At 36.6% G+C, this 22,557-nt stretch overlaps 1 protein-coding gene across 3 annotated transcripts in view; it reads right to left on the bottom strand.

The window, feature by feature from the left end:
- LOC131438889 (torsin-like protein) overlaps positions 1-22,557 on the bottom strand; it is a 406,897-nt gene that overhangs the window by 349,286 nt on the left and 35,054 nt on the right. For all 3 annotated transcript variants that reach the window (XM_058609266.1, XM_058609267.1, XM_058609264.1), the window contains one exon: positions 12,578-12,594. In XM_058609266.1, coding sequence (XP_058465249.1) covers positions 12,578-12,594 — 17 coding nt within the window. The remainder of the gene's footprint in view (positions 1-12,577; positions 12,595-22,557) is intronic.

Genomic DNA, 22,557 nt, shown 5'->3' with positions numbered 1-22,557 from the left:
AAAAATTTTAATCCTTCACTGAAAAGGGCGAAAAACCGTGAAAAATTTCCAAAATCTACCTCAAATATTCTCCAACCGATACTTTTTATCAGTAGACGGGCAAACAAACCGATTTCGGTTATTCTTTTAAGAATCGAAGAAAATTATTTTGAAGAATACCACAGTATTATATATGATAGTATGATTAATATGAGAAAGGCATCATTACACCTAGTGGTGTAATGATGCCTTTCTCATATCAATCATACAGAATTAAAACAGGTTTATTCTTATCTATTCCTTCCTTGTACTACCTATTGCGACAACAATATTCTCTTTTGGTAGCAGCATCAGTAGAGGATATAGTGTGTAGTAGAGATAGGCAAAACAGTTCATTTTAACGAACCGTTCAGTGATGCAGAGTTCTGTTGAAAGAACTAGTTCTCCAGAGCCGTTCGTTCGTTCTTTTCATAGTTGGTTTGTTTGTTCAAACACTGAACGAGAACTCACTTTTGTGGGCTTAAGCGAGGAAAAAAAGGTCCCTCGAAATAGAACTGAGGTTTCGTGACGAAACTTTCTTATTAGTACCGTTCTTTAAAAAAGGTTGAGCGAGCTTAAAAAACAAAAAAAAGATCCCTCGACTTTGAACTGAGGAACTACCGTTCTCGAAAAAAGAACTATAACTCGTTCATTCTTTCAAAAGAACTAGTTCTTTTGAACCGTTCGCGAACGAATTGCCCATCTCTAGTGTGTAGTGTGTGATGTTGATATATTACGTACTAGAATTTTAACATTTATTGGAGTGTATATACATTAACATTAACATTTTATTTTATCCTAGCTTAAGCTATTTTTTTATATTTCCAATTTTTAATATCAATATACATTAAACCAATAACAATAATTAATTTAATTTATTCACATAAGCTCTGTGCCTCGACGGTAACAGTCCCTTAATTGATATTTAGTTCTTTCGTTGAACATTGGCACTTTTTACTCGTTGTTTTCGGTACCGAGCATATTTGGTCGAGTCGGCCTCGCTCATAAAATGTAAGAATACGATTCTTAAAATTCTGATGCACCGAATCATACAGTTGAATATGCTACATTGTGTGGCTATTTACCATACATAGTATTTTCCAAAAATGTCTACAATGAATTGACATTGTGTTAAGATGAAATGTAACGATTTAATGATTTGACGTATAAAACGTGGTGGGTTTAGAATTCCGCCACACTTTTCAATAAGCGCATTTATTTCAGTTTCAGCTTCGTTGCGTCAAAACTTGTGCGGGTGTTATGAAAATTAATCATAAATATATGAGCAGAAGTAAACTCGGCACCGCCCAAAAACATTTAGGATCAATAAAGAAAGGATTCCAGGCAAGGTTGCTGATCCTATCAATGAAACAATATTCGTGAATTATTCTTTTCACCGGCGTCGCTATACCCGTGCGACGAGCACTTTGTATATATTCCGTGTCTGCTTTATTCATTCTTTCCTTCCACCCAGAGAATTGTACCGCTTGGTAAAACAAGCAAGCATCATATATGCACTCTTAGAAGCGTTTAGGTAGAAAGCTATTCGGTGGTGCTGATGACTCGTGTTGAGTCGAATTTTCTACTCACGGTGGTTCGTTCTCTAATGTGATGTATGGCGGTACAACTAAATGACCGCTCAGGATAAAATTTTATTATTAAATAGATATCGAATCTTTTTGAATGATCTGCACTGCACTTTTCTTCGGTGTTTGCTATACTTCAATTGTAATTTGTAGCGTTAGGGACAACTTTGATACCTGCCAGGATATGTTATTGAATAACCATAAAACTGTAAAAGGATAATTAATGGAGCGTATGTAACTTTCACTCCTATTCCGTATTTCTATAATAAGTTCATTTTGTGTTTCGATCGAGTTCGACTTTTCCAAACAAATTATACCTCATTCGAAATGCCAAATTGGTATTTCTCACTCGGTCGAATGTAGAGTTGATTATTATGCTTGAGAAGTAATAGTCCCAAGTTTTTGTCAATTATTATTGACTCTCATGATCGTGAAACTATTTATATGCCGATTACAAAGCCATTTGACGATCGTTACCTTAATAATTATAAACTTATGTGATGACACTATTAATTGCTTTTAATTTCATGTTAATCATTCAAAATAAACTAATAGTATTTGTATTGACTTCGAGACAAGTTGTGTCGAACCAAGTCAACTACCAAAAAGATTGAGACCAACTTTGATGATACACACTATTAGTTCTTACAAATACAAGAAGAACCATAAACACCAAATAATTCCGTCACATTCAATATACAGAGCGTTAGAGCTACAATATATTAGAAACTAAAACAAAACTAGAACTTCTATAATTTTGTATAAGGCACCAATTTGGAGACCAACATAAGATTTTACTGAAGAATGATATTTCTATTATTATCAAAAACAAAAAAACTCTCTACAGTTACTTGTTGGAAACTGTGCCATGGATAATCGTGCAATGAAGACATCCGCAGTTTCCAATAACGAAATGAATGATAGCTGATATTTCTAAAAATCAAGTATCATGCAATCAAACATAACAAAATTATCTGTTAGTATCTCGAGACATTAGTGACGTTAAATAAAGTGGAATTAAATGCACATTTTTTTCTTGATCGTATATTCTCCTGCTATCTCCTGATTATGTGATAACAGAATTACATTTCATTTGGACTCTTTGTATGTGATCCTTGAAAGTGAGATTCTTATCATATAGCTTGAATATATTTTAGTAAAGTAAGAAGTATTCACGTAAAAATTTTATTGCTCAACATAGTTTTAAGGTAAATAATACAATGAGTAGTTTCAAAACTGGATGTGTGATATGAGTAACAAAAATTCTAAATCGCACTATCTAACAAATCGAAAAACCACGCGGATTGTATTATTTTTTTCAAATTGAAATCGTTTCCTCTTTAATATGAATATTGTAAAATGTTATGAAATTGAATTTACAATTTCTTCTAGCGGAGGTTTTTTTTAAAAAAAAGCTAAACCGATCACTTCGGGAGTCAATTGTAGAATATTTTATTTTCAATACATTTTTGATAGCAATATCAGATTCTAATCTTAATTAGATTTCCTGATCGTAGTACAGTTATTCTAATCGATAATTTGTGCAGATGTATGGTAAAAAATGCTGAATGAGTATTTAGTTAGTAATTACTATTTCTTTGTTAGCCATTCTTCTTAATTGCTTTGATTTTTGCAGAAACAAGCAGTAACATGGCTTCTCAACAGGTTCAAACGTTGTGGAAAACCCTGCACTCCTATTACTTCTATAAATCAAATATATGCTAAGAAGCGTTAAATTGTGTTTAATACAATAAAACCATGAGAAAAAAAATCATACCTGGAATTAAAAGATTAGACTTGCCTCTATAATCAATATTCAGAATGTATTTTTGTCACTGTATTGGTATTGTATATTGATATTGCGTATTGGACTTCTGACATCTGAATATCATTATCTGCTAGTGAAAAATGGTGCATAGATGATAATCGTGGGAATGATCATTCATAATCATATGTGACATTTTAAACAATATCACTATAGATATTTCAGTCCATTTTCAAAATCATAAATAAAATAGATACAAACCAACCCTATATGCGCAGATTCTGAGAGATGAAACAAATTCTCGGTAGCAGGATGCAAATGAATCGTTTGGGGAATTTTTAAAGGACATATCAGCACTGTTTCGGTTCGTCCAGCCAGCGATGTAACCAGAGGAGAAATTCTTCATCGTGAAGAAGAACATGAATACGGAGTACGCATCGATTGTTCCAGCTGCTAGACCTCAAACGTTAACTGAGATGACAGAAGTTTGTAACGAGTTCGACGAGACGCGCATTCTTCTGAGCCGTCACCGCAGGACACCGATCCCACACTACGCGCTTCTTATACCAAGCCTAGCAACGCCAACACCATCACAAAGAGAGAGAACATACGGGAATACAGGACAGTTGCAAAGATTCAACAGAGTACATGCCTTGGAGTCAGCCGAATTTCGACTGTATGATGAACCGTACGACTCGGTGTCAACAGCTGGAGAAGAGCAAGACTGGACGCAACAACTGGAGATGATATGCCAGCAAGTAAACGCATTAAAGGCTGGCTTCGAGAGGAGAGATCATCGTCAAGAGGCGGCACCAGGGTTTCGTGTACAACAGCCACAACCGTCGAGACAATCTAATCGGCCGAAAGCGAACAATAATCGTAGAGAGCAACAGGTCTGCCTCCAAGAAGCACAGGACGAGAACAGACCAGCTCTGCTTCGCTGCTGGAATTGTGATACGAAAGGGCACAGGTTCATGGACTGTCCAAAAACACAAGCCATACTGTTTTGCTATCGATGTGGTCAGAAGGGCTATTCACTTCGCAGTTCTCCTAGTTGTTCATCAGCAACGGGAAACGAGCAAATGAGGAGTCAGAAACCGAGGGAGTAGTATCCTCGCAAGAATTCTAAAGTCCCTCATCATTTCCCGAGCTGCGGCACATCAAATCAATCTGAATCAACACAAATGGAAACAACCGGCCACATGCCGATTTCACAGTTTTTGGAAAACAGTTAACAGGTTTGTTGGATAGCGGAACAAACTGTTCTCTAATCGGAGGAGCCGCGATAAAGATCATCGACTAGCTGAACTTGAAGCGAGGTCGACTGAAAGGTGGTATCCAGACAGCAGACGGCACAAAACACACCATGTCCGAGTTCGTCAAGCTGCCCATAGCATACAACGGCCGTCATGAAACAATTCCGGTGCTACTAATGCCTTCACTGCCCGAGTGTATTATTCTCGGCATGAATTTTTGGGAGAAGTTTGGAGTTCGAGCAGTGTGCAACAAGATAGATATGTCATTCGATGAGCAGAATAACAATGATGAGCCCATGATAAAGCTGTCAGACATGCAGAAAAGACAATTAGACACAGTAATAGGAAGGTTTCCGGTGAGTGAAAAGGGACGAATTGGACGTACAGATAAGTACACGCACCGCACCGACATCGGAGATGACAAACCGTAAAAGCAGCGCAGTTATCACATGTCGAAGTATGTCTTAGACGAAGTGAACAAGGAAATTGATCGGATGATAGTGTTGGATGTCATCGAGGAAGCAGTTTTCGCCGTGGAACAATCCGCTCGTTGTTGTAAAGAAAAGACAGGACAGGACAGTACAGAGTATGTCTAGTTGCTCGGCACTTGAACTCGATTATGGTTAATGAAGGACATCCGATTCCGCAGATCGCCTCAATCGTCAGCAATCTCAGTGGATGTTTCTACATATCGTCGACTGATTTGAAAGATGCCTTTTGGCAGCTACCGCTGGAAGAATAATCTCGTACGTTGACGGCGCTCACTTCAAAGTTGTGCCATTTGGTCTGTGTACGGCGAGTCAAGCACTAGCACGGTTGATGACACATCTTTTTGCTGATCTGGAACCGCAGGTTTTTCACTATTTGGATGACGTTATCATCTGTTTGCGCAGCTTCGAAGAAAACCTAGTAACACTGAGGAAAGTAGCAGACAGACTGCGACAGGCAAATCTGATGATATCCCTGGACAAATCTAAATTCTGCCGTCAGGAGCTGAAATACCTAGGCTACGTCTTGAATGAAGACGGATGGAAGGTAGACAACGAAAAGATCAACTGCATCGTTAATTTTCCCTCACCGCAAAGCAGGAAGGAAGCTCAGCGCTTTCTTGGACTGTGCAACTGGTATAGAAATGTTCATCGAGGATTTCGCTCGCATTGATGTACCACTGACCGAGTTAACGAAAGCCAAAATCAAGTTCCGATGGACACCAGTAGCTGAGGACGCTTTTGTTAAGCTGAAATCGATTCTACTATCAGCACTAGTCCTGGCGATGCCTGATTATGCCAAACCGTTCAACATAGCCTGCGACGCCAGTGATGTCGCCATTGGAGCCGTCCTAACACAAGAAACAGATGGAATAGAACAGCTGATAGCGTACTCAGGTTACGTAAAGAGAATGCCTAGCGGTCATTCGAGCAATTGAAAAATTCCGTGGATATGTGGAAGGCGTCAAGTTCACGGTATTCTGCGATCACGCTGCGTTGTCGTACTCGAAGTCAATAAAGAACTCTACGGCGTTAATGTGCAGATGGAACGCGGTTCAACGCGTTTGATTGGTACATCCGTCTTGTAACAGGCGCAACGAAGCAACCGGAGCAGTTGCCACACTTCTGTATCGTGTCCAGCGAACTCTTCAAGAATTGTAGTTACAGGGATGAGCTGGGGCTGATTACGCACAAATGTAAAAAGGTAGTTCCGAGGGACGAACAAGCGGAAATATTAGGAAAATTCCACGATTCGGTCACAGGAGCGCATTTAGGATTCCAAAAAAAACGCTACAAAAAATCCAGACAAACTTCTATTGGCCGAAGATGCAAGAGGACATGCGCAGTGCAGACACTGAAGCAATAATTAACTTTCTGGAGGAGATCTTTCTGCGATTTTCACGTAAAAAGATTATTCTGACGGACAGCGGGAAGCAGTTCACATCGTTGGCATTTCGCTCTTTGCTGAAGCGGTACAACACTGAGCACATGATATTATTGTCCGATGGTGAATAACGCAGAACGCGTGAACCGGGTATTGATAACCTGCATGAGAGCACTCTTGAACGAAGATCACCGGACATGGGATGAGAATCTGCCTTCAATCGTTGCAGCAATCAACAGTGTAAAGCATGAAGTCACAGGAGTAAGTCCACACTTTGCCAACTTCGGCAGAGAGCTGATCCTACACACTGATCTCTACAAACAGCAGGACCTCAATACGTCATCCGGTCTACCGCAAGATATCGTTACCGTGTCCCTCTGCGCTGGCCAGTTCTTGACGGTGATTTAAGTGGTGCTCGATACAGCGGCCGCTCAACCGTTCATCGCAATCGAAGAGTGCTCCGACATTGGAAGTTTTCTTGAACTACGATACTTGTGGGACACGTTCTATGGACATCGTCAGATTGATCGATCAGCATTCAACAGTCCACGCCTCGGAACGTCGATCATCGGCCTCTCAGCCAATTCATCTTCGGGCATTCATTCCACGTGAGGAAAATTTGACGAGGTGGAATCTAACCTCAAACTTTCGTTGCTTAGCACCGCTGAATGGATCTTGCAAACTATGGACAACATGACGACGTTTCCGGCAATGACAAACGGACATATGTCCTGCGAAGGTAATCGGTAAGTCTGCACAACTTTATCTACACTCACGTCAAGCATAACCCACGTTTTACGGGTTGACCAATAAAAATACAACACCGTATCCACCAAGTGAATGAAACTGCTCTAGTCTGATTTCACAACGGTAGACATCATCAGAAGCACAACAATCCAACAGAGAGCCATCAAGAAAAATAATTGTTACGGTTGTCGCGGTTCTATATTCTAAATGACTATATAGTGTTACTTTCATGCAAACAAATTATTAGCATGGCATCTCATCGGATTTACCGGATCTATCGGAACAAAACTCAGCAAGTTATAGGCCTTTATCTTCTCTTATCTTTGTCTTATCTTATCTACGAAGAAGTAAGAGCTCGGCACACAGGCCCACGATTTCTGCTTCGATCGCCTTAAAAACTTGACAAAACATTCTTGAAATGTTTCATTATAACAAATTATAAAAAAAAATATGATTTTTTGAAAATGTTAGACCCTACGGGCTCCCTTGAGTAATGAATTGTTTACAGGTTTTACAGCTACAAAATGGGTCATTTTTTCGTGAAAAATACTTGTTTTCACTTTGAACAACCACTAAAAATTCACAAAATTAAAAAAAAAATCAAACGGGGTCTGAAATAACTTCTACTCTATCTATGCTGCTTTGATTTGTTCACTTCTGATTAGTCTGCGCTGAGATATAGTGGACACCGCAAATCATGATTTTTATGATGCGTCTTCAAAAATATCTCTTCATCCTCTTATTTCTCAATATTTTTCCACGAAAAAATCACAAAATGTTGTTTGAATTATGCTGTTTATCATGCAAAACGTTTGAATTTATTTTGTTACATGACAATTCTGAAAAAAATTCTCAAAAATGATGATTTTTCCATCATTAAGACCAAAGCATTTTTACTTTGCACGAAGTTAAATTTCGAAATTTTATTTATCTGCTTGAATAAAGTTGATCTTGAGTTCGATATTTATTTATTATGTTGCATTCGTCACTTCTTTGATGCTTGGAATCTTCTTAAAAAACGTGTTTAATCCACCTAGCAGCAATGATGGCTTTTATCGTATCAAAGAATGCTCACTCTTCACTCTTTACACGATTGAATCAGTGCCATCAAAGAGAGACTAATATCATCGCAACTACAAACACCCGGCATGGCTCATTTAACATTGAAAATGTTGTATACAATATAGAGAGCAATATAGCAGCTTCTGTTAAATTTTCGGCAATCACCAACACTGCCTAGCAGTGAGATGATACCTTTTTTTATCAATCCGCATGTGTTTTTTGCATGAATATTCTTCGGTGTTTATGTTTTCATGGCATTATTTTAATGACCGTCGTTTTAAGCGACAATTTGAGATTTTAATCACTCATTACTCTGTAATGTCGAAACTGAAAATCGGATCGAATTTGAATCTAGAAGTGTGATAATCGATTAAACATGCCATGATATGTAAGTTCCACTTTAGAGTTTACGGTAATTTAAGGTACTTCCAGAGCCGGTATTCAGGAACCAGCATAACCCAAACCGATTCGTATGGCATATGACGAATAAATTACAACAGTTTTGAGTCCAACTTTGAAGCTTTTCGGGATTGTCATCTTCTATATCGATTTGAATTTCAAAAATTCATCATCATGTAATTCGAGAACCAGAAGTCATAATTGGATAAAATTATTTTATTTTTGTTTGTATGTATAAAATTTATTAATTTTGTATATAAGTTTATTTTATTTGAATTTTTGTTTCTGAAATTTGATTAGGTTTTTTTTGAGAAAACGATTGAGCTTTGAGAAACGATTTTATACTGAAACCGGAATTCCAAAATCGGTATGGCCGAAGTCAGATAAATTCACCTGAGTAGCTGTATAGTTTACGTTTGTTTCAAAATATTTGAAAATCAGTGAAGACATCTTTGAGAAATCATAGCACGAATTAAATTTTTAGGTGCCTTCTGAATTGACAACTGAATACCACTAAAATTGAAAAAAGTTATTTTTTTTTATCGACTATCCAAATCTGCTAATCCGATAAACCTGATTAATTTATGTGGAATAGACATATTTATACCAATCACCCTGTATCCCCGAAACCGGAAGTTGGATCTAACTGAAGAGCAAGATGTTTTATAGATACTTGAAACTTTTCATTTGAATCTTAGATGATTCTTAGATTTCATTTGAATCATAGATCGGTTCAGCCATCTACGAGAAGAATGAGTTACACAATTTTGATTTCGTTTTACATATCATCTTGTAGATCTGGAACCAGAGGTCGGAACCAAACATAATTCAGGAACTTTGTTTGGGAGCATACGACTTTTCGTATGAATCTGAATTTGTAGAAAAGAAATTTTCCGAGAAAATTGAGTGAAATTATTTGTCACACACGCATTTGCTGATCTCGACGAACTGATTCGAATGGTATATGGATGTTATGTTCTTCCAGCATTTATTGCTGTAAGTAGTTTAAAACAATATAATTAAAAAAATCTGCCATCATCTGGTTTATATATGTCATATTACGAACGATTATGTTGCCAAAAACGAGCCGTGCTAAAATCAGTCCGAGGCTAAATGTCATGAAAAAGGATGCTGTACACAGTCTTTTTGGTATTGTATGTAACAGTATAAAAAATCGTGTTTTCCGTTGCTCCCAAGCATTTCTTTGTCATACAGCGCTCAAAACTCCTACTGCTGGAATAGGGGGAAAAGTCGTTTAAACAAAAATTTCGATATCTCCGTTAAAAATGGACGGATTTTAACAATCTATGGCTTGTTGGATAGCTATTACCGTGCGAAATCTAAGTCTGAAAACATATTCTGTTTTCAAGGTCATACTGAAAACTGAAAATTTTGACATAAAACTTCGTATAACTCAAAAAGTAAACATCCGATCTCAAAACCATTCAATAGCGTTTTGGGTGACGGGGAGACCTTTCATTTGTGACTAGTTTGATCAAAATCGGTCCAGCTTCTCTGAGATTTCGACCTCTTAGTTGACAACACACATACACACACACGGACATTTGCTCAGTTCGTCGAGCTGAATCGGAAAACTTTTCTTAAGTTAGAGCGAATTCTATACCTATTTTACACACACACATATATATATATATATATATATATATATATATATATATATATATATATATATATATATATATATATATATATATATATATATATATATATATATATATATATATATATATAAAGCTTGCTTCATTTAGAATTGGAACAAACTTTTGCTCATATTCTGGCGCTCCTGGTGGACGGATTTGGAAGCTCTTGGCGCCCACGTGTCGGGAATTTTGTCAGCTTCACGTCTGATTTTTGACATTCCGAAAATCGACTGTACTTTGTAAACAATCAACATGGAAGCCGAAAGAAGGAAAAAAAATTGTGCACAGTTATTTGGAAAATTCATTGTGGTCTACATCTAGGCTAGCTAAACAGCTGAAATTGCCCAGAAATACCGTATGGCGCGTTATCAAACGGTTATAAGAAAACATTGACGACGATTCGGAAGCCTCAAGCCGATCGTCGGAGTCGAACTGACGACCGGAAATTGCGTGGTAAGATTTTGAAGACGATTAAGAGGAATCCTAATCTGTCGGACCGTGATCGGGCCAGAAAATTCGGTGCTGCCCATAGTACCGTGAGGGGAACTCGACTCCGGGAAGGAATCAAGTCGTATCGAGCTAGCAAACAGCCAATTCGGACCATAAAACAAAATAGTGTGGTCAAAATTCGTGCTCGGAAACTATATGACCAGGTGCTGACCAAGTTCAACGGGTGTCTTCTGATGGACGATGAAACCTGTGTCAAGGCTGACTTCGGTCAAATCCCAGGTCAAAAATTTTACTTGGCAACGGCTCGGGGGGATGTTCCAGCCAAATTTAAATTTGTTTTTGCCGACAAATTTGCAAGAAAATTTATGATTTGGCCGGGCATTTGCAGCTGCGGCAAAAAAACGAAAGTTTTCGTTACAAATAAGACAATGACATCGGGACTATACCAAAAAGAGTGTCTCCAAAAACGAATTTTGCCGTTCATTCGATCCCACGACCATCCTGTAATGTTTTGGCCAGATTTGGCAAGCTGTCATTACAGCAAAGCCGTTCAAGAATGGTATGCAGAGAAAGTGGTCCAGTTTGTTCCGAAAAACCTTAACCCACTCAACTGCCCTCAGTTCCGCCCTATTGAGAAATACAGGGCAATCATGAAGAGGAGACTCAAGGCAAAGGGAAACGTTGTCAAAGACATCAATCAGATGACGACCTGGTGGAATAAGATAGCTAAAACGATGGACGAAGAAGGTGTGCGCCGCCTACTGAGCCGTGTTACAGGAAAAATTCGAGAATTCCTTCAAAACCGTGACGAATAATTTTATCCGTATTTTTTCATAAAAGTATGAAGAAAACGCTACATTTGTATAAAAAAAGATCTTGAATACAATAATTAAAAACTGAAATACAGGCAATTGTCTTTGTTCCAATTCTATTTGAAGCAAGCTTTATATATATATATATATATATATATATATATATATATATATATATATATATATATATATATATATATATATATATATATATATATATATATATATATATATATATATATATATATATATATATATATATATATATATATATATATATATATATATATATATATATATATATATATATATATATACATATATATATATATATATATATATATATATATATATATATATATATATATATATATATACATATATATATATATATATATATATATATATATATATATATATATATATATATATATATATATATATATATATATATATATATATAAAGGTAATGACTAACTGCGATGCCGATCCTTCTTTTGCACAGGAATCGCGTTCGTACACCTTTCGAGTGAAAACAAGAATGGCTTGTTCGCATTCGTTCGAAAGTATGTGTTTGCCGAATAGTCTATACGGACGTAAACAAGCATGATACAAAATTGGCGAAAAAAGTCAAATAACAATTCTATCAAACGTTTTTCATTACTACTTAACAAAGTCTAAACCAGAACTAATGGTTTAAAGTTGGTGTTGTTCTTATGTTTGAAAGTGTGATTGATTCGAACGTAAAGGGTAATACGAAACTTTCGAGCGTATTGCGTACTGTCGTAAACAAGAATGAGGGTGAATAATGAATGGGTGCATTTTGCTAAATATTTTCTTGTGATGCAAGTTGAGTCCGTACATTTTTTATGTTAGGAATTGTTTTGTTTTTACTAGTTGGAATAAGAACTAATGCAGACATAAAAAATAACTTATTCTTGCTACTTACCAGTTGTACCATCAAAGCTGAAAAGAAAACACGAGTATTAATTGTGGATAAACAATTTATTGAATTTTAATCATCAAATCCCACAAACGAAATGCGATGTCAAGACTATGCTTTCTATACTTGTGTTTGTCTTTCAAATAATAACCAAAACGCTCTTATTATCGATTTTGTCGCCTATATCCAAATTGTTAATTCTTTGATATAGGCCAAAATGTTTGACAAGATGTCAATACTTCACTTAGTTGATTCCAACTATGCATCTATGTAAAAGAACTGAATAATATTCAAACAAAATCTTGTTTCTTATATTGTATTTATAATCACCGAAACTTTGTTAAATGCTGCTCAGTGGTTTTCAATGAAATTGTAAACTGTATGTAAATACTGACGTAGAATATAAGTTGTAGGCGAACGACGATGGCTGAAGAATATGAAGCCGAAACGTTATGCTGTAAAACAGGTTTTTTAATTCTCACCGGAATGAGTCAAAATTTAAAATTTTGTTTATATGAAATTATAAGGGGCTTGTAAAATGTTCGCCAAATATAAGAACAGATGTTAAACTGGATGAGTATAAAAGGTAAACTATGGTTGAAAATTGTCCCAGTTACACTGTTAAAAGCAATCAAGTCAAAATTTGTAGCATTGCCATAATTTGCATTGTATCGAAGTATCAAAAATGAAAAGTTTTATATTACTACATCACCTAACACATTAAATCATACAGCAATGTAACAAAACAGAAACAATAAAGACTAAATGTAAAAAATGGAATTCGACCATTTCTTAGTGACGTCGTGATGAGGATCTTGCGCCAGTAACAGCAACAACGGACCACCTGCGTGGTATAAAGCCTCAAACGCTCAGATTACGCTGTCAACAAAGGCGAATTCTTGCTTTCGCAGATGAACAGGATATATTTCTGGAAGAACAGTTTGGGTTCCGGAAAGGAAGATCCACCATCCACCAACTCACAAGGGTTAACAACGTCATCCAGCAAAACAAATCAGTGTCCAAAACGACTGCCATGGCAATATTGGATATTGAAAAGGCATCAGTATAATTTTCCCATGTATCTTATTAAAATTATCAAAAATTATCTTGCAGATAGAGCTTTCCAGGTTTCTCTGAATAATGCACTTTCAGAAAGATTTACTATTCCTGCTGGTGTACCCCAAGGAAGTATCCTAGGTCCCATTCTATACAACATTTTTACATCAGACATCCCACCTCTTCCGGGTGGTGGTGTTCTGTCACAATTTGCTGATGATACTGCCATTCTTTACAAAGGTCGTGTCATTAATGCTCTGAAGAATAAACTACAGACAGGTCTGGACGCTTTAACGGAATATTTTACAAGCTGGAAAATTGTGATCAATGCAGCAAAAACTCAGGTCATCTTGTTTCCACATTCAAGATCTCCAAAACTTGTTCCATCTGAAGAATGCCGAATACGATTCGGTCATGAGGTCATCCAATGGTCCGACGAAGTTATCTATCTAGAACTCACCTTTGACAGACATCTGATATTCAGGTCACATGTTGACAAAATCGTTCAAAAATGCAGCATACTCATCAGGTCTCTGTATCCGCTGATTTGTAGAACAACTAAACTGTGCCTGAATAATCAGATGGCTGTCTATAAACAAATCAACTACCCCGCAATTGAATACGCAGTCCCTGTTTGGCGGGGCTGTGCACGAACACACAAACTTAGGCTTCAGCGCATTCAAAGTAAGATCTTAAAGATGATTCTAAATCTACCCCCTTGGACAAGGACTAGTGAAGTACATGAGATGGCCTCCCTGGATATACTAGAACAAAAATTCGAACAATACTGCACGAAATTTGAAGAGATGTGCTCAATCTCTGAAATACAAATAATTCAAAATTTGTACGTATTAGGTTAGGGATACTTATAAGTAGGTAGATATTTTATTAATAATTAAAATAAATATTATGATTAAACATTAGTATGTAAAACAAGAGTAACTAAAACACCCATTATTAATAACGAATCGTATGAACAACAAAGATGAAAGGCCAAAGGGTCAAAACACTTGTACTGTAAAATGTTGATGTAATACACAAAAATAAGATTAATAAACAGATATTTATACAAAAAAAATGATTACGCTGTCATTCACTTTTGAGCAGTCGCCTTCTCAATAATCAGCAACAATAACAGATTATTAGTAATCGCATGAAGCTGTTGAATACTGGATCTGGATTCGGGAACTGAATTTTAAAGTTGAATTCAGGACCTGGATTTTGGTCTTAATTTCAGATTTAGAATTTAGTTTCAGAATACAGTTCCAGATTATAGGTTCAAAATTTAAAACTAAGATTTTGGAACTGAATAATAATTTTGAATTCTGGAACTGATTTTGCCTTTCTCTATAGTGGCGTCTCGTCCTTATGACAAAAATACATTCTGAATATTGATTATAGAGGCAAGTCTTATCTTTTTATTCCAAGGATGATTTATTTTCTCATGGTTGCATTAAATTAAACACAATTTAACGCTTCTTAGCATAGATTTGATTTACAGAAGTAATAGGAATGCAGGGTTTTCTACAACGTTTGAACCTGCTGAGAAGCCATGATGTTGTGGCCAGCATGCTTCTGTAAAAATCAAAGCAATGAATAGAATGGGAGGAATAGATGTACCATTGAAATTTACTTTTGCATTTTTGTTTCGCCTTATTAACTTAGTCCTTTTTTAATGCATTCATTGAAAACATTTAATATTATCATTTTTGAAGTTTCACAAAACTTCCAAAAGCAAACAGCAAAATAATAACGTAATGTGATGTCAATTGAGAAATTGATAAGCTTAAATCAAATTATGATTTCAATCTGATATTGCTGTCAAAAATGTATTGAAAATAAAATATTCTACAATTGACTACCGAAGTAATCGGTTTAACTATAGCTCCGCTAGAGGAGATTGTAACTTCAATTTCATAATATTCACATAAAAATTTTACAATATTCATATTACAGAGGAAACGATTTCAATTTGAAAAATAATGCAATCCGCGTGGATTATCGATTTGTTACAGTGTGCGATTTAGAATTTTTGTTTTGTTTTCATATCACACATTCAGTTTTGAAACCACTCATTGTATTATTTACCTTAAAACTATGTTGAGAAATAAAACTTTAAGTGAATACGCTTTATTTTACTGAAATATATTCAAACTATATGATAAAAATCTCACTTTCAAGGATCACATACAAATAGTTCAAATGCAATATAATTCTGTTATCACATAATCAGGAAATAGCCGGAGAATATAGGATCAAGTTCAAAGCTTGCATTTAATTCCAGTTTATTAAACGTCACGAGATAGTAACAGATAATTTCATTTCGTTATTGGAAACTGCGGAAGGTAGTTAAACTGCTGCGAGGTGCGAGAGCATAGAAGTGACGAGTCACAGAAGTGCCATTGTATAAAGGTGCGAAGACGAAGGGGTGCATAGGCACAGAGGTGCTAAAGCAACCCAATGCTGATCTACCAGGTACCAGAATTTCTACGCTGCGTAGGATCGAAACAGACGACATATATCGACGACATATAGCACTGTACCTGTGGTCAGGTACAAGCAGCATACCAAGTTCAGTGGTGTCCACAACGACGGCAGAGTAACCGAGATAGCAGAAAAAGACAGCAGACTGCCAATTGGAAACAGCAGAAAACTGCCAGTTGGAAGTCGTTGGATGAGCTTCACGCCGTTCTTTACGATAGAGGAACAGAGACAACAGCAACATGGTAGATTTAATTTAATTTTTTTATTTTTTTTATAACTGAAATTTTACTAAACATTCGTTTTCATTTTGATATTATTAATTTACAAAAAAAAGTTAATGTAATGGATGATCTCATGGAAGATCATCCGAATCCGATTCCGGATACTAGTAAGAGCTTAAATACTCCAAGGGCTAAACATTATCCAGAGGGTGCCATGGGCCATGGATAGTCTATCTTCGAAAAAAAAGAAAAGATTTTAGATTTGATGCAAATTACAAAGGATTTGATATCACATTTCTCTGAAGTTAAAGAAATATGTAAAGTTAATAGAGATTAAATTCGAGTTGTTGTCAACGACTTGAAACAGGCAAACGATATTGTAACCTGTAAATTATTTGCTGTTGAATATAGAGTTTACATTCCATCGAAGAAGGTGGAAATTGACGGTGTTGTGACTGAAGCAAGTCTGACAACCGATGATTTACTTAAAAATGGAGTTGGTCGTTTTAAAAACTCCATGCTTGAGGGAGCTCAGATATTCGAGCGCAAGCAATTGTACTCAGCATCTATTGTCGATCGAAAAAAGTCTTATCGTCCCTCAGATTCGTTTCGAGTAACATTTGCCGGATCTGCGTTGCCTAGCCATGTCTATATCGATAAAATTCGTCTTCCTGTTCTGCTTTGGAATTGCACGATCTGGTAAAAATTCAGGCATACAGCTACTTACTGTAGTAATAAGTTCAAATGTATCAAGTGTCAAGGATAATCTTTGCGATAAAGATGTTGAAAAATGTGTTTATTGTGGGGGGAGTCCTCATGATGATCTTTCAGTATGCGCTGCATTTAAGTTGCTTTAAGAAAAAATGATGCTTTCTTCAAAAGCACGGTCTAAACGCACATATGCAGAAATGCTTAGAACGGTCATAGCAGTTTGGCTGAAAAGTTCGTATCGTTTAATAGAAACACACATTTTTTTGCCAAAATTCGTTTTTATTATTCAACATAATTGCCATCAGAGGCGATACAGCGATTATAGCGATCTTCCAACTTTTCGATACCATTTTTGTAGTACGATTTGTCCTTTGCCTCAACATAGGCCTCAGTTTCAGCGAAGAGATTACTTCTTCATTGCTTCTAAATTTTTTACCAGCGAGCATTCTCTTGAGGTCTGAGAACAGGAAAAAGTCACTGGGGACCAAATCTGGGGAATACGGTGGATGAGGGAGCAATTCGAAGCCCAATTCGTTCAATTTCAGCATGGTTTTCATCGACTTGTGACACGGTGCATTGTCTTGATGAAACAAAACTTTTTTCTTCTTCAAATGGGGCCGTTTTTTTGAAATTTCGTCCTTCAAACGCTCTAATAACGCGATATAAGTCACTGTTGATGGTTTTTCCCTTTTCAAGGTAGTCGATGAAAATTATACCATGCGAATCCCAAATTACAGACGCCATAACCTTACCGGCCGATTGTTGAGTCTTTCCACGCTTTGGGTTCGGTTCATCGCGTGCAGTCCACTCAGCTGACTGTCGATTGGACTCCGGAGTGAAGTGATGAAGCCATGTTTCGTCCATTGTTATATATCGACAAAAAATCGGTTTTATTTCGATATAACAGCTCCAAACACTGCTCAGAATCATCAATTCGTTGTTGTTGTGAGCTCACGCGGCACCCAATTTGCACAAAGCTTTTTATATCCAAATATCCGTGAATAATATGTCCAACACGTTCCTTTGATATCTTTAGGGTGTCAGCTATCTCGATCAACTTCACTTTACGGTCATTGAAAATCATTTTGTGGATTTTTTTCACGTTTTCATCGGCAACAGCCTCTTTTGGACGTCCACTGCGTTCATCGTCTTCGGTGCTCATATGACCAGTACGAAATTTTGCAAACCACTTACGAATTGTTGCTTCGCCCGGTGCAAAGTCTGGATTACACTCATCAAGCCATTTTTTGGTATCAGTGGCACTTTTTTCATCAAAAAGTAGTGTTTCATCAACACACGAAATTTATTTTTTTCCATTTTTTTCACAATAACAAAAGTAGCTTCACTCAAAATGCAATATCTCACAAACTAATAATCAGACAGCTGTCAAATTTATACACGTATCTTTTGAAGGTTGGTACTAACTGAAAATGGTATGGATTTAATTCCAGTGGCGCCCTCTCATAGAAACGATACGAACTTTTCAGCCGATCTGTTACATGTCTCCCCTTTGGAAACCAAAAATGGTTTTTCAAATCTTGCGGACTGACGGAAATAGTGAAGATACCTCGTTTGTCACTCCTCAAGGGTCTGTTAAGAGGAGATTACAAAACCACAAAATACCAAAAAAGACACCTAAAATTACACCTTCAAAAAAACTACAAGGATCAGCCCCATGGGGTTGTTCGAGCCGTTGATGTGGAACAAGGCAACCAAAATTTCCAATGATTGACATTTTCAATTAATCGTCACACTTTTGAATCCGCAAATGTACAAGAGTCTGCTCAGATTGATCCTTATTAGGAATCAACACTGAACACGCGAACCCAGAATATAAACTATCGTGATTTATATTTGTTTCGTAGCCGACGAAATTACATCAATAGCCCAAATGTATGCAATTAAATGTTTGAACATGCTTGCGATACGCATATCGATATTTAAGCTTCTCTTCACCAAGCTTGTGTTCAAGTTTTGTATGCAAGCAGTTATAGCGTTTCTCTACCATTACTACCATTCTGCGATTTCGGTTGAAGCGATAAAATATTTCTCATTATCAATCGAGTTCATCTTATATAAATTAGAAATTAGTCTTATGCAAGTTACATTTGTTTGATTGATTTCGAATTTTTTTAAAAATACAAACGCGTGTTACTTCGACGAGACCTGCGAACTTAATGAATGTCGTTCGTTTTATTTCGCGTAATTGAACCTAACTTCTGGAATCTAACTGCTGACCAAGCTACTCGTGACCGGGTGTCGCTGATGTTGTAGTCGTCCGGTGTTGCTGATCGGGTTATTATCGACTGCGTTCAAAACCGCTTGCAAGGCAGATTCCGAATTGTACATGCATTTAGGTTGTGTTGAATTCCGTTCGGTTAACTCGTCCCTCCTTAAGATATCAAACCGTCCCGGTTTGTTGCTAGGTGGTTCCTTTATGGTGCTTGTTGAACTAGAGTTGCTGATGTTTGAATTTTTACTTGTTCCTTATGGTCAATGGTTAATCCTTCGGGATTTTCATTTTTTTGTTTGAAGACCATTATTTTCTGGAGAGATTTCTTCTTCATAGTTAGCATAACTATTACTCCGAATATGATGCAAACGCTGGACAAGGTTAGTGAAGTGTATGTTTGTGCTTCTTGCTTAGAAGTAAAATCCTCTAGAAAGTGACTATTTTTGATGTGTAGTTCTTCGAGTTTAATGATGGGCTCGAAGTGGGTCTCTTTTATGGTTAGCCCGTCCAGAGGCAATACGATTGGTAATTCGATTATGGTTAATTCGGTATTTTCGAATTTAGAGCCATTGATGGCAACGGAACAGTTATGATACTCAATCAGGAATGTTCCAGTTAGTTTTCGGGTTGATAATCCACATGTTGTCTGGAGGTTTGTGGCTGTTATGTTTTTTAAGATGATGTGGTTTCTTGAAATTGATTTTATTTCGGTTGGTTTAGTAACGTCGGTGAATGTACAATTAGCGGAGAAGCCTTGAAGTACTTTTGAAAAGCAGGTATCTCCTGTGACATCTAGTAGGTTGTCCGGTGAACAAATGTTGTTGGTTAGTATTTGGCGGCATTTCCTGATGATGAAGTACGTAGTAGATTTCTTCTGCATGGCTAGAGTCGACGGTAGTTTGATGACTTTATTCCCTACTACTAATGGTTCTAAAATGAAGTTATTATACATTGAATTTTCTATAAATGGGATTGATACAATGAATATGATTTTGGTTTTGTTATAATATGCTGATAGTTCTAAATAATCGTAAGTTTCCTCTTCGTTAGATAAGAATATTCCCCTTTCTTCTAATTTCATAGTGGCGAATTCAATTTCTTTTGTAGAGAGGATATGTTTAGAGATGAATTTTAGTTTGGCAAATTTGACGGCTTCGGCTATGTCTTCTAGATGAGTTTTAAGTTGATCAAGATTGAAATTAATTCTAAAGGTTTCCTGGATAAGTATAAAGTTTTTCTTAGCTTCATTTTCGTAACGTGCTACGATAATATTTCTTATTGTTTGATTGAGTTGGCTGTCTAATTCGAGAATTATTTTATTGATCCTATTCTGTAGTTGTATATTGATTTGCCGTTGCTCATTATTTTCGTTAATCAGTATTTTGTTACTAACTTGAAGGTTTTGGATGGTCTGTGATATTTCGATAAGGTCGTTGTTGTCTAGATTACCCGTTATTCCCTTTATACATGTGCCCACAAAATTTAGTAGTCCACGTTTGGTTCTAATTTTTGGATAAAGGCTTTCAAAAATCTGTACTAGACTGCTAAATTTTGAGTGTAAGGTAATCGTCATTGTGCTGAAATTCCCAAAGTTTTCGAGTCCTTTGATGTTGGTGAGAAGTTTCCTGAAAATGGGTTCGTACCTTTCGAGGTCAATTATGTGAAAGAGTTGATGTTCTCCCAGTTTCAAGAAGCGTCTTGTAAGGTGAGGAGTCCGGGATTTTTGTCCAGGTTGGTGATGCGGATGGATTGGGAACTTGTGGTTGGTGAGGCGTGAATAAAGTACAGGGTGAGGATAAGGATTGCTTGGTTTGGATTCATCTGAAATTAAAAGAACGGGTATATTATTTGTTAGATTCCTTGTGATGGCCGTGTGGTTTACGCTTCTCCTGTGGGGAAGAGAAATTTACAGTTAATATATGCGTTTCATATTTTCTTTGTGTAATCTACGATTCGAGTCATCGATGAAAGTTTTAATTCTATCTTCATTGACTCGTACCTTAGAGTACTTCTCATCGGTTTTATTTCTAACACCTTGTTTTCTTACATAAACCTGCTGATTGGTTTCGAGAGTTGGTTGTTCTTCTCGCCGGTTATTTTGTTGGTTGCAGTCTTTCTGTTGGGTCTTCTGAAGTTGAAGAATAACCTCGTCATACAGTTTACTTCTTTTGGCTATTATTTCTTCCATGTTCAGTGGTCTTTCCTCGTTATCTCGAATTGCGTAAAAGATTTCGCGGGGTTTTAATTTTGTGGCCGAATGTATAGTTTCGTTATACAGCGTGCATGAAATTCTGTAGATTTCTTTGGGTGACAGATCTTCATGTCTTCTTTTAACACATCTGAAAATTTCTGAGAGGGTAGAGTGGAATCGTTCGACGATTCCATTTGTTTTGCTATGGTTCACTGGTGTGAAGTGTATTTGAATATCGAGGTCGTTTAGTAGACCTCGAATTTCTGCTGATTTAATGGCCGGTTCATTGTCACTAATTATGAGATTTGGTTTGCCGTAAAGGCTAAAAATTTTGAGGATAGCTTTCCTGATGTCTTGTATGCTTCGAGATTTTATAGGAATTATAATGCCGAATCTAGAGAATTTGTCAACTACTGTCAAAAATACGTCCAGTTGAGATATGAAGATGTCCGTATGTCTTTTTGGAACAGGTGTTTGGTGGATAGTTATTTTGTATGGGTGTCGGTCGTATTTATTCTTGTTGCAAGTTTCGCATACTTTGATATATTTGCGGATCTTCTGTTTCATTTTTGGGAAATAGAAGTTCCGTGATAGTATCATATTGTTCTCCCAGATTCCTCTGTGGGCTAAATTGTGTGTTTGTTCGATTTTTTCATTCTGTTCTTCCAATGTTTTTAGGTCTGTCAGGAGAGTTTGCGAAATGGTTACCCGGAGGGTTTTATTTTGGCTAAAGTAGTTCTTATAGACAATTTGGATCGTAGGTATGATTCGTTCTGGACAGAGGATGTAATTTAGCTTCCGAATATCCATATATTCTTTAAAAATTCTCAAAATGGTTGGTACCCCGAAGTTTATTTTAGTTATGGTTCTTCTGAAAACTCGGGGAAAAACCTCCTCTAGTATATCGCATTCGGGTACACCAATTTTGAGCACAATTTGGTTGGAAAAACAGTTGATTGGTTTCAGTGTCATTCCAACAAATTCGCTGTCGTCTGTGTCGGCTGAATGCATGGTGGCTTCATCGGAGTTGCTTTCGTCGTTGATTTCTTCATCTGTTTCGTTTGCATTTATCTCTGTAGGGAGTCTTGAA

This window comes from Malaya genurostris, chromosome 3, assembly GCF_030247185.1.
Source record: "Malaya genurostris strain Urasoe2022 chromosome 3, Malgen_1.1, whole genome shotgun sequence".
In the NCBI taxonomy this organism is placed as follows: Eukaryota; Metazoa; Arthropoda; class Insecta; order Diptera; family Culicidae; genus Malaya; species Malaya genurostris.
This window is presented reverse-complemented; position numbering and strand designations above follow the sequence as displayed.